The following is a 14,154-nucleotide window of genomic DNA, read 5'->3' as shown; positions in this document are numbered from 1 at the left end:
GAAAGGGTTTTGCTCCGCCTCTTCACTAACGGAAAGACTACGTTTAATTCTAAATAAAGTAAATTAAGCAAACGGCGTTTAATCGGCCGTGACTGACGTTAACGCAGCAAACCACAAGAAGCTGAAATGTCCGACTTCACAGAGCCATTTTCAACTCCTCCCCGACTACAAGCGACTACTCTCGCCGGTCGTTTCATGCAGCCGTAGTCCATGTCGAACGCACCTAATGTGGTCAACTGTAAGGCTATACGTAAGCACGCGTCATCTTCCAACATGGCAGCGCAGGTAGAGCTGTCGTGTTTGGAAACATTTCCAGCACACTTAAACCCTCTAGACGTCCTTGTTTTCAAGTCACAATTAAGGTACGTTTTTCCAAATTGCACCGAACCCACATCAACCATTTTCTTTTCATCTCAGAAGCTTCAGTCACTGGGGAAGTCAGGCATTTTGCTCTGCGCGCACGCAACAACCGATGAAGAGACGCCAGGCTGTGGTGCTGATGTCAACAACAAAACGTTACAACTTTATACAAGTAAACAGTTTTTCAAACATCATGGACTTCAACTAAATACACGAGGAGCCATACGACTGCTGTCGCCACTGGCTTTAAGTAAAGTTGTTATTGGCGCACGAACCAGACAGTGCTTCAAATGGGCAACGTCTGACAAATTCTCCAATGGACTCCTCGTTTTAGCCTCATGCCAGGGACAGAGGCTTTTGGCACGGGAAGGCGACTCACTTGTATTGCCTTATCATCCACTGCTTGGTGACGACATATCTCAAGTGCAACAACATATGTTGGATTTAGTCGTATTGGAGTGCACACCTGTTATGCAGGGGATGATTACAACCAAAACGAGTGTGGTTTTGACCGATTGCAGGGACTTGGAAACCCCTTGCAATAATGTGACCAGTGGAACTGTGACGTCATTATTCGTGTCAGATTTTGCACACTATGCTAATAGTCTTAGCAGTGGCAGTTCACTTCTCGACAATAAGCTGCTACTGAATTCAAATTTCTCAGCGTTCTTACAAGCCCTTGAATGTAGGTTGGATGTCAAGGTGGCTGATAGTTCTCATCTGTATTGTCAAGGGAGAAGTCAACTCGGAGTGCACGAAGCTAAAGTTGATATTGACAATGCCGTTTTTGTCAGTAAACAGTTACTTCTCAAACTGGGGTTGTTTAACCTTGAATGGGTGATGGTATCGACGTTAGGTTGTCCATCAGAGAAAACATCATCCAGGCTTTCATATCCAGGACCGGTTGAAGATCAGATGCTGGTCAGAGACCCCAAACGAGCCCATTTGTCCGTGGTTTGTGTGTCAGAGTTTGGCAAGCATCTGGAGTTGGACCTGCAAGACAGTGTTGGTTTTATAACTCCAACTCACTGGTTTAACTTGTCAAATGGAGATCCAATTCCAATTGGCTGCAAAACGGTGAAGATAAAGGTGAACATTTTTGCATTAGATTTATAATTAAATTATTTTAAAAATGATTAACACAAGAATATGCTGGAATATGTTTTTGTCGGTATAGAGGTTTCTACTCTATGAAATAGTTTTATACTTGGTATGCATACAAATCTGACCTAGTTCAGGGTGGTGTGATGAATTTCGACTATGTCAACTCCCTCAATCATGGCTGCAAAATCTATAGTTGGGATATTAGTTTTACCTCTCTCAAGCAATGACTGTTGCCAGCAATAACCTTTTATAAAATGTCCCACAGAGATGGAATAGTGCCTTTCCTCGGTCAGGACCACAGTGTTCAGAGAGCCTCTCTCGATCAACGTCACCAGCATTTGTCAAAGAACTCCACATCAAGGCTGTCATCTCACCAGAGTACAACTCCCACGGCCCCTTTGACAGTTTATTGTGTGAGCACTTCACCATACCAAGGTGAGCAAGACTTCCCGTTGCACATACTGTACCGGCTCTTTTGTCTGCTTCTATCAAGGTGAATCTTCTGTCAGCTAAATTGGTGACTAACATCAGAATAGTCTCCAACTTTTCCCCAATTTAGCTGATTCTGTTGCTTTTTAATGCATCTCCTAGACTAGTGCGTCAAGGAGATATATTGGCTATCCCATCCAAGGGACACCCCAACATTTTGGAGAGCAATTCCGAGGGAATCACAAGGTAATTGTTATCATCAACATGTTTTTTTAATTTTGGAACATTTGAGATGAACTCCTCATTACTGTGCAAAACGGTTAACTGCTCTTACCGTACCAATGGTTTCTTAATATTCTGTCTCCGTGACTGTAGTGTCTTTAATGAAATTCTTATGGTAATAAGAATAATGGTAAATGTAATGTCTTCCACTAGGTGGCCAGTTGTTCACTTTAAAGTGAAGGTTTGTGGTTCTACTGAGAATGAGGATGAAGAGAATGGGCATTATCTGGCAGACACCACTCACACATCTCTGTACATGGTATGTTTGGACACTACCTTATGTAGGGTTGTCCAACCCTGTTCCTGGAGAGGCACTAGTAGGTTTTCGCTCCAATCTTTATTTAGTACAGTAAAAAAACAAACAATAATTTGAATCAGGTTAGGTGTAACTGGGGTTAAAAAACAAACTAATGGGAGAGTAGCTCTTCAAAAACTGGTTTTGACAGGCCTGTTAAATGTAGATGATTTTCTGACCAACCAAAAACATGTTTCACTAATATTTAGAATTTGTTCATTCATACTGTGAACAATGTGTACAGTATTAATACTGTGGTATCGTAGATGTCTTATCTTAAATAACCATGTAGAGAGTTGTGAACTAGATTTTTTTCTAAATTAAGTTTTAAAATGATTTGATGATGTTTTTAGGGAGGCGCCACCAACAGCTTGGCTCCTTGGTCTTTAGTGGGTGAGGGACCATCCCTATGGACTAGCTTGGCTCCACCAGGGCTTTCCACCACTGTGGACAAACTGACCACCATCATCCAGCCCCATATTCATGAAAGGTCAGTATACCTAACCATTTAAACCACCTAATATTTTATACATTTATATCCATCTTCTCCACACAAATACTATGAATTCCCAAATCTCTGTACTTCTAGTCCTTGATTATGTGCTGCCAAATGCACAATTTCTACATCACTTTGGATAAAAGTGTCTGCTAAATAAATATTCAAATGTATGTACATAAGTATACTTTCTTAACTGTAACCTTTTTGTTTTTAATGTAAATAATGTGGACAGGTATACTTAAAGTCAAACTAGTTATTTAACCCTATAGTTTCAATATGTCACATGTAATGTTGGTTGGCAGTAAGCTACACTATTTTAAATAGTTGGAACTCAACTGAATGGACCTTCATTACCTTGTTGAAGCTGTAGTGCTCTGGCAAGTGGATGCTCCATCCTCCTCCAAGGACACAGTGGCAGTGGCAAAGTCACAGCAGTGAAGGCGACGTGCCGTAAACTTCACCTCCACTTGGTTAAGGTAGCTCTGACACAGCTAGCTTCCTTTGCCATTCAGGTGTCTGCAGTTGCCATGGCATAGAGGGAACTTTTTTGTTGTTGCTAATTTCACTTCAGAATTTCACTCCCTAAATTTTCTGTAGATGATAATGTGAACGGCAGCCTGACAAAGCATGTATACTGTATACAAGTCCTAAGTAATTGAGCATTGCAATCACGTGTTGCTGTATATTTGGCACAGGGAAGCATAAACATTAATGCCTGCATTTGCTAGGACGGGTGGAGGCAGAGGGAATTATTTTCAGTGAGTGATGTCTCTATTGTGTCACTAGACGAATGAAAGACATGGAGATTAACCAATATGTAGCAAAAGATTTACCCTCAGTTCTGCAGACTTTGATATCAGCCACTTGGGACAGTTGCTGTGCTTACTGTGTTTGGGTCAGTCACAGTGTTTGTCTCAGTCACTCCAGGGTAAGACCAAAATTCAAACCTCTGGAAACCCACTGCAGCACTTCATTAAACAGCGTGAACCCCCTTCTCTCCATATCCCCCTCTCCCTGCCCCAGGTGGACTGCGTGACAGTCTGTGCAGACACAGCGGCCGCCTGCGAGGCAAAGATGAGGGCTGCGTTCCAGAGATCCGAGGCCCACCAGCCCTGTGTGCTGCTCCTCAGGAACCTGCAGCTGTTGGGCCAGCCCAAGGATGGCTCAGAGGAGAACGCCAGGGTTCTGGCTTCTTTCCGCCAGCTCATAACCAGCATGCCTCCCAGGTAACGCCCCGGGAACTTTTCTTTCATCCGTAGCCTTTGAATACAAGAAAGAGTGTCTGGCAACGTGGATTAGATCAGTGTTTCTCATATGGGGGTATGTGACGTACTACACAGGGTTTGTGAGAGAATGTGGTAACTGGAATTATGAAAATATGGGTATAAATATGTTTATTAGTGGTGGGCATAGATTTTTTTTAAAATCTAGATTAATCTCACTGTAATCTTGGCGTTAATCTAGATTAAAATAGCTCATTAGAATTCCGCCGAAGGCATTCAGAATATGTGTGCTACCCATATAATGACTAAAAGTAAGTCTTTGAGAACGGGTTTCTCAAGCCAGGTGGCACATTAGACCAGGGGCTCATCTCCTGTTTCCAAAATGCATCACAACCGCTTGAGAAAACTGTTCTACTATGATAATTTGTGATGAAAATAAATTATGTTCAATAAGAGGTACTTGTGTTTATTAACTGTTTATTAGATTAGTTAACTTGGCTGACAGAGCTGTGCTGAAGGGCTTGCCTTGGTTGTACTCAAACATAGTAGTTTGACGACGACTCTTCCCCTGCGCTACATCAGTGCTTGGCCCGGCATCTTCCGCATTAGCTAAGGGAGGCTTTGCGTTTAGGTGGTATTTGAGACTGGAAGAACTCCTACAGTAAACAAATTCCGCATAGCACAAGGTGCAAACAACTTAAGTCTTGTCGAGGTTTCCATTGGGAAGCTTCTTAAAAATAAATTTTCCCTGAAGCAAACCCGACGGCTTCATAGCTGCATTCATGTTAGCACGTCACATTTGATGTGGTAATTTCATACACAAGGCATACACACAGGTTCGAAGACTCGTTCTCGCCCCATACAGTGCAATTTGGCTAGGTATACATCCGCGCTAAAATATTAAGGTGAAAGTCCTCATAGCTTGCGTAGTATAGACCCAGCTCCCAACCCAACATTGAGAATAAATTAACGGCGATATTTTTCTTTTTACCGCCCGATAAGTCTCACGTTAACGCCGATAACGGCCCACCACTAGTGTTTATAAAATATATATTCCAGTATAGGGGGTACTTGGATTCATTTTCTCAGGAAAAGGGATTACGGAAGTCAAACAAGTTTGAGAACCACTGGATTAGATAACTGCACCAAAATATCAGGGCCTTTGATTTTTACTTGCAGAGAATATGTAGCATACCATCCAAATCTGTCTCTCCAAAAGTGTTTGGAGAGAAACGACACAGGAGTAAACGCAATGATTGAACTTGATTCTCATTTATTTTCCCACAGCGTGGCGGTCATTGCTGCGGTCAGCAAACCCAAGGAGCTGTCGGCAGATGTTACGGCAGGGTTTGTCCACCAAGTGGCGATGGAGATCCCCAGTGAGGAGCAGCGAAGGGCCATGTTGGCAAGCCTCACAGAGGGCTTGCCCCTGGGGAAGGACATCAGTCTAGCCCGCCTTGCCAAGCACACTGCAGTAAGACCACACACATTCCAGAGCATTGGAGGGGAGTAGGGGAATCCTTAATATGAATTAGTCTGCTTTGAAACACCTATTGTAATTCCCCAGGATATAATTTATGCCTGCGCTTTTGAACTTCTTAATGAGCAATTAAATGCTCTCTAATGCTGCCTTTGTGTGTTTTTTGATTCTTAGGGTTTCTTTCTGGGGGATCTCGTTGCGCTACTCAATCAGGCTGTTAAAGCTGCCTTTAAAAGGCTGCTCACTTCCTGGTAAATCTCCCTGCTATTGCCAGTCTCTCGGCCACAGTATTACGCTACACTGTTTTGAAATGCAATTGACTAAACCAAATATGTAAACAGTGTTTTTAAGAGGTTTTCCCCAGTAACCTTGCTGCTACTGTCACATGTTGTGGATATCTGCACACATACTCACAAACACCTTTTATATCCTTCAAAAATAAATTATGATTATAAATAAAACCTAGACCACTTCATCCTCAATCTGTGGCTGGCTTGTCGTGCGTTCAGTTTCCCGAAGGGCGCCAGAGTGGAGGATGAGGAGGACCTGTGTGCGTGCGGAGTAACTATCTTGTCCCAGGATTTCACCAGGGCCCTGGAGACCCTCCAAGATGCTCATTCCCTGGCCATAGGCGCTCCCAAGGTATTGCACATCACGTTCATCAAGAGCCTCTGCTAAATGACAAATGTTCATCATCATCATTGTGAATCAACTGAGCACAGGGATAACGAGTCGCTTGGTTTGTTTTGATTATTAGCCAAGTGTGAAGAAGGTTATACCATATCAAAAATATCCTGATCCCCATGGTGAAGTATGGTGCAAGCTCTGTGATGTTTTCTGGCTGTTTTTCCTCTAAAGGCCCTGGAAACCTTGTTAGGGTACATGGCATCATGAAATACATGTTAAAAATGAATATGGCTGCTTATTGAAAGAAAATGTAAACCTAGGTTGACTGGACCTTTTAGCAGGAGAATTATCCTAAACACACAAAAATGGTTAACTGAACACAAAAACTGTATTCTGCCATAGCCATCTCAGTCCCCTGACCTGAACCCATTTGAAAACCTGTGAGCTGCGTTGAAGAGAAGAGTGCACAAGGGAGGACCTTGGAGAGATTTTGTAAAGAGCAATGCTCTCAGACTCTGTATTATCCAACCTTAATAGATATTAAGGAGAAGACTTAATGCGGTTTTATGGGAAAAAGGAGGTTGTACAGAGCATTAAATGTAAGGGTGCCAATAACTCACATGGTAAAATAACAATTTCTTGATGACAGATTTTTTTCTCTCAAAATAAATCTACTTTTATTGAAGGTTGGATTGTTCGCATTTTCCCCCAATGTGACATTAAGCTCTACAACAAAAATGACTTTTTACTCATCTTTGCCAAGGGTTACAATAATTCCAGAGGTGACTGTAGTTCAGAAATGGCACTTCAAGTTACAAATGTCTGGATCAAAATGTTTTCAATAGAAATAATATCTTTTAGGACTGATTCCACTAATGTATTTCAGGATGGCTACATATGTATAAAGTAAGGTACTCCAATGCAAATGTTATTTTTTTTGGCGTAACCCCATTTTTTAAGGTAGAGGGAAAATTCAAGTACGAAAGCACATGGAGACAATGTAATTAATTTGTTGCAAACAAAATAAAACCAAAGAATTACACAGGGTGTACAAGATGAAATTGCGGTCTGTTGCGTGTGTCCAGATCCCCAGCGTACGATGGCAGGACGTGGGCGGTCTCCAGCAGGTGAAGAGGGAGATCCTGGACACGGTGCAGCTGCCCCTGGAGAGACCCGAGCTGTTGTCGCTCGGCCTGCGCCGCTCTGGCCTGCTCCTCTATGGGCCCCCCGGCACCGGCAAGACCCTGCTGGCCAAGGCTGTGGCCACCGAGTGTTCCATGACCTTCCTGAGGTAGGTCAACCTCCAGCCCAAGCTACCAATGCAAAGAATGTCTTTGCATCTGACCTGTTGATTTTTTTGGGACAATATTCCTGTTCCTGCTGTCTAGTGTCAAGGGCCCAGAGCTCATCAACATGTACGTGGGTCAAAGTGAGGAGAACGTGAGAGAGGGTAAGCGTAGACGAATGTTAAGCGTTGTACTGCCGTCAAAATGTCAAACGCTGTACTGCTTCAGTGACACGTGTTCAACAGCGTGTTTTGTTCCATCTCAGTGTTTGCCAAAGCTCGTGCAGCCGCCCCCTGCATCATCTTCTTCGATGAGCTTGACTCGCTAGCGCCCAACAGAGGGCGCAGCGGGGACTCAGGCGGGGTCATGGACAGGTGTGTGAGATCCTTTTAAAAGTCTTTCCAATTACTTAACATCAAAACTTGAAAAAATGTAAAGGTTGGCTCTGTTTGTGTTATTTTTATTGTAGCACCCTGGCATAGTTTAGAAGACTGGTCTATACTGCTTAAAGCCTAAATTAACATACTTGTCTTGTGTTTTTTTTTATTCGAATTTGGATAAGTAGTTAACATCACATTCTCCTGTGATGTGATGAACTTAAAACTCATTTTCAGTTCTGCTTTACAGCCATTTTAACCATTCACCTCAACAGTTTGTAATATTGTACATGGCACTGAAATATAGACCATCACAATGTAGGGATAGACATCAACTATTTCGTGTTTTTGTGTTTGGTTCAGGAAATGTGATGCAAAATGCATATTCGGTTATGGCTTTAAATAAATTGTCCGCCATTAGGCAATTTTTCAATGGCTGCATTTCAGAAAATGTTCAGGGCCCCAAACTGGACAAGTGTACCTAATTTCATGCTTTTGTGAAAAAGTTAAAATTTTCACATATCACCTGGACTAAAATATAAATGTATGACATTCGCCCTATATCACAAAAAAATAATAATATGATAACTGATTTAAATAGTTTTTTTTGTGTTTTTTTTTTTTTTTACTGTTGCTTGCTCTTCTACAGGTACACTTGCACTTATAGCTATTCATGTTGTTTAATTGTAACTTGTTTAACTACATGCTCTTATGGTTCTTCCCTTTGGCACTTATTTTGGTTGTTCACAATGTGTGCTTCATGTTTTGGCTACCCGCAATCTTGTTGTTATTATCAGTGACCTATGCACTTTGTAAAGTTATCTCTTGGAAGTCGCTTTGGATAAAAGCGTCTGCTAAATGAATATATGTAATGTAAATGTAACTTGCACATGGAATATTACCTACTTTTTGGGGGAGTAATAAGATGCACTACTTAACCTGTGATACTTATTTTGGACCACAATTTATTGTCCACTGGCAGAGATTTATCATCTCCAAATGTAGCACACTCTGTTGACCCAATATATTTTGGTCGGCCAATGTCTCATTTAAGGGCAGTAACAACCAAATACAAAAAAATATATATATATATATATATATTATATTGAATAATCAGGGCTCAGACTAACTGTTTAACTAGGAGCACTGTAGCCCCGAACTGAAAAGGGCACAGGCAGAACAACAGTGGAGCATACCTTAAATCGACCTAGAAAACGCAATCTTTCACATTTTCCCAATTTTAACAGTATTACTGATAGAGGCTTTGGTAATAAATAACAAACAGCACATTGTGTTTTAGTTTTTTTTTTAATCTAAGAAAACTTCCCTCCATATGCATGCGCCTTGTCCATTAATTGTATATAGCGGGACAATTTATCCCTTCCTAGATGACTTTAGCCACGCAGTTGACTAATCACACCCGGACCCTACCCCCTCACACGTTGGCCAGCTCTGGCAGACTCGCTCTCTCCTTGTTCTTCAACATAAAAACATACATATTAATTTATAGTCACATTTGTAAGTCGCACATGTGCGAGTAGTTGTAATTACAATCCCTGTAGTTTTAAAAGCTAAACTTTTTCTATAAGTTTGCCTTTGTCATAAATCTCCTTTTGGGTTTAATAACAACATCATATTACAGGGTTGTTTCCCAGCTCCTTGCTGAGCTTGATGGCCTTCACTCCTCTGGGGACGTGTTTGTGATTGGCGCAACCAACAGGCCGGACCTGCTTGACCAGTCGCTGCTCAGACCTGGCAGGTGAGATACAAAATAATTATCCTTTGATCCAGTCAAATGGCTTCCTGTCCCATCTAGTGTTTATTTTTATTTTTATGCAAATACTATAATTTAATACTCTGGTTTCAGGTTTGATAAATTGGTCTATGTTGGAATCAATGAAGACAAAGACTCTCAGCTCCAGGTTCTAAAGGCAATTGTCAGAAAGTAAGTTGGCCCTTTCAAGATGCAAATGAGTAGCAAGTCGTTTCTAAAGGGAGCTGTTTGGTCAGAGGCAAAGCGCTTGTGAATGTGAAAATGTGAGTGTGTGTCTGCAATGGTCCAGATGTTGTTGTACTTAGGTTTGTCTCACAAACTCAACAACTGGGTCATTTTCATAGATATGTAGGTCTCTGTGTAAATGACCAACTTGCCTAACAGATTTGTGCGACCGCTAGCAGTAATGTTCTTCGGGACCAGCTTTGATGGAGTATGTTGTGGCTCTGTGTCCAGATTCAAGATTGACCCCAGTGTGAGTCTTCAGGACATCGTGGAGCGATGTCCACCTCAGCTCACCGGAGCTGACATGTACGCCCTCTGCTCGGACGCCATGATGTCAGCCATCAAGAGGAAGATAGCTCTCATCTCTGACGGTATGCTTTGGAATTCTATCATTCAGGACATATGAATTGTCAGAACTGACTAGACTGTTCTTGACATAACTGCATAGCATTATATAATGTAAGAGTAAAATGCATATACATTTAGTGCACACAAATTTAGTTTATAACTCCAGTATATGAAATTCTTCAATCTCAAAAACCTTTAATTGCAGTAAAATGTTGTAAAACATGCATGTCCACACAGGATGATTTTTTATGACTATGAAAATTGTATTCATATTAACACAGTGAAACAAATCAAGAGGCAATCACTCACTGATAAAAACTTTACAACCGCTTTCAAAACTTAATTTTTACAGTGCAAGCGCATGGCAATTATGTAACAAAGGACTAATTCCTCCAAAAAATCAAAAAAAATTGTAATGTCTTGGAAGATAAGTAAAATACAAATGTTCTCTTGTACTTAATCATGTCATGAAAGTTCCTACTTAAAGCAATTTTAAGGATGGTAATGGTTTAATCTGCTACGAATGGCAATTTCAAAATAACAAGTAGTGGAGTATGTATTGTTCTTTTTTGTAATTTTCTCATTCTCCCTCTGCCTCTCTCTTTCACTCAATCATCCCTCTTTCTTTCCATCCTCTATCCATGTGCTATCCCTACCTCTCTTTAACTCTCAGGTCTGGACACAGATGATTCACCTCTTATCCTCTCTGTAGATGACTTTAATCATGCTTTGAAAAGCCTCAAACCATCAGTCTCTGACCAAGAGCTTCTCAAATACAAACACATTCAGCAGAAACTCACTGCAAAATAACCAAGCCACCTCAAAGACTAGTGTTGCCCTATATGTTGGTTAATCTGTGCTCCATCTGCGGTACAGTACTCCAAACCTTCTACTTAAGAACGGGGGGGGGGGGGGGGGGGGGGTCTTTGCACTGAGCAGTAAGATGTGACCAAATTACTTTAAAAATGATCCAGGTGAGGTACTCTTGTGTAATACCTAACTGGTGTTATTATGTGAGATAATTGGTGTATATGTGATTATTCAGGCTCTTGAAATATTAAATCACTAATAAGTGGAGCTCAATTGCACTAAAATGTAGACTAGTGAACACATGACTCTGCATGACACATAAAATACGTAATCAAAACGATTCTAGTAAGTAAGGCAGTATTCTTTCTAATCTCACATGTAATTTGAGGTATAATCCACCTGTCAATAAATGCAGTCAGCCAAACAATAATTTATGTTACTGATCTTTCTATTTACGGGTAATGCTTTCCTTTTCTAAGTACATTTGTTTTTGTGATATTAGTGTTAGACAGACTTATTTGTGAAATTTGACATTACTCCCAACTGTGGCACTAGTTTACAGTTCACACTAAATCACTTCAGGGACTGTTGAATGCAAGTCTGTATACAAAGTTAACTGGTTTGTGTAGTGTTTTCTCATCTCCACCTAGTTATTTACATTAAATTCAATAATACAAAAGTAAATATGACAGGAATGGAAAATTACATTTTCATAATGCTTGGAAAGCAGTAGACAAACACACATTCAAACAAACAGCTACCACATGAATCCAGGAGTGTATTCGGTCTCACTTTATATTAAGTTAGCAGTTTATTGTTTTAATAAATCATTTGTTACAGCAAGTAGTTAGAGTAACAAAGATTAGATTCCCTGAATGATACAATGTTAGATAAATGTTAGATTTAAATGTGTATGTTTCAAGTATAAGTTACTCATTTAAGTAAAAAAAATGTCCAATTTGGTCCCTTGTGACAATTGGGCAACAACAGGTAATCTATTGTACATATGTAATAGAACAACTTAGTATAAAGTGTTACCTTATTATAAGGTTACTCATTATTTGATAGAGGCTTTATTTGTACTAAATATTGTATGATGGCTATCATCGTCAAAGATGCTGGTTTTGTTATGTGCACTTGCTGTCATATGGTAGCAGGTAAGACAGAATTAGGACAAACACCTTGATTAGTGACTGAATGCATTAACAATAACTTTCCTAATGTGCACAGTGTTCATGTAGGTGTCGTGAAGCAGATGTCAGTCTGTCAGTAGGTAAAAACGTATCTACATTTTTTAGTCGTTGGATGGGTAGAGTACAGGTTTAGTAGAACAAAAATACCTAACTGTATTAGTGCTCGTAGAAACTGCTTTGCAATGTAACAACCATGCATGCAGATATTTGAGCTTATACATTCATAGAATATGGTTTCCAATATTTTGTGCCAGTCTTAATAAATGTAATATTTTAATATTACATTAGTATGAGATGTGAGTACTTATCAAATGACAAATTGTGTGTGCTGGCTGCTTCACATATTTACCGTATCCTGTAGATGACACTCAACCAATCTTTACCAAGCTAATCTTTGACTGAATCGTTTTCAATTACATAAAGTAATAACTTGAGCAGAAATTGTCTCTGGGTATTTAGCAACTCAAGATGAACATATTTTTCCTTTCCAGCCAATATTGACTTGTACATTATTGACTATGGAGAAATGGTGGGTCTCTGATGGTAACCTGTAGGCCCAGCAGTACCTCAGTATTGAGCCTTCTATGATTTAGACACTTGCACCCACCAGGTGTGGAGAGACACTCAAATTTTCACTCATTCCAACACAAAGTCTGCTTGGAAACTAAATAATTTGCTCTGATTTGGGAAGAAAAAACCTAGCCTAAAAACACAGTGAGATACAGTATTTCTCAACTAAATGCATGCCTCTTGATATAAATAATGTACAAGTCACACGCATTGTAGTGCCATGAACCATAACAAATGTATATTTGAAGAGAAAGATGTACAAATGGGTGTGAATCAGGAAAATCCTGATTTAATCCGGGGGTCTAGATCTCTGTGGTCGATCCCTCGTTTTGATAAAAAACGTGGAACCCCTTTTCGGTTTGCTTTGGCTTTTAGTTCGTTGCTTTGGCAGAGATTGAAAATGTAGTTCTTCCATGTCTTGGTCTTCCATATCTAACTCGGGCAGTGAGATCCTTTTTTCTAAGGCATCAAGTGAAATGCGGCATCCGATTGCAGGTTCTGTAAGAAAAGGAACACGTTTCTTTAAGTTTCCACAATGTATTAGCTGTAGTTGATGGCATGGTATCTTGGTTTTTAAACATCGATGTTTAATTAGTAACTACTTAAAGATCTATATAATATTCCTCTATTTTGTGAAATGAAGTAATCCACAACAAATATGCTTAAAATACAGATAGATTTGTTTCTAAACCTTGGATTGTCTTTTTATAAACTTAATAAAATACTATCAATAGTCATTGTTGTGTATGAACTTGTGTATTCCCTCAATACATTTTGATACTGTATGTAATCATTATGATTGGCCTAGGTTAATGAGAACTATTGGCACTGGGATTATGGATAGTACGGATTGTAAAAATGGTTTAACTTCATAAACAATTTGAATTTGGCATTGAACAGATCACACCTATTTATATTTAGCCTAATTTTACTATGCAAATGGACATGTTTGATTGTACCCAATACTGCTCATATTTAGTGCCATTAGATTAATTACATGATACACTGCATTCTGGACTGACCTTATTCTTCATGTGTTCATGGTGATAGCCAGTGTGGACAACTTATGTTTTCCAGCCTAGATCAAATAATGACATGCACCAGTTTTTCAGTGTCAAGCTGACATTCTCTGAAACTGTGTTAACTGCAACTTCGAAACTAAGTTCTATTGAAATGACAGTAGTCATTGCATTGAAGTTCTTATTCTTTGTAGATACAGGGTTACCAGGGTTATCCATCTACAGGCTACTGTAATAATGTATGTGTGCTGTA

The 14,154-nt window shown here is 40.0% G+C and overlaps 1 protein-coding gene across 1 annotated transcript; it reads left to right on the top strand.

Annotated features, from left to right (window-relative positions):
• Positions 1-219: 219 nt before the first annotated feature.
• Positions 220-11,224, top strand: pex6 (peroxisomal biogenesis factor 6). The gene is made up of 17 exons (XM_047043703.1): positions 220-1,449; positions 1,730-1,899; positions 2,056-2,139; positions 2,329-2,434; positions 2,824-2,960; positions 3,334-3,445; positions 3,993-4,195; positions 5,480-5,666; positions 5,847-5,923; positions 6,182-6,314; positions 7,385-7,590; positions 7,688-7,749; positions 7,851-7,959; positions 9,605-9,721; positions 9,830-9,907; positions 10,193-10,332; positions 10,983-11,224. Exons 1-17 carry the CDS (start codon positions 274-276, stop codon positions 11,117-11,119), a joined length of 3,234 nt encoding a protein of 1,077 aa, XP_046899659.1. The 5' UTR covers positions 220-273; the 3' UTR covers positions 11,120-11,224.
• Positions 11,225-14,154: the final 2,930 nt, after the last annotated feature.

Source organism: Hypomesus transpacificus, chromosome 21 (genome assembly GCF_021917145.1).
Source record: "Hypomesus transpacificus isolate Combined female chromosome 21, fHypTra1, whole genome shotgun sequence".
Classification (NCBI taxonomy): Eukaryota; Metazoa; Chordata; class Actinopteri; order Osmeriformes; family Osmeridae; genus Hypomesus; species Hypomesus transpacificus.
This window is presented reverse-complemented; position numbering and strand designations above follow the sequence as displayed.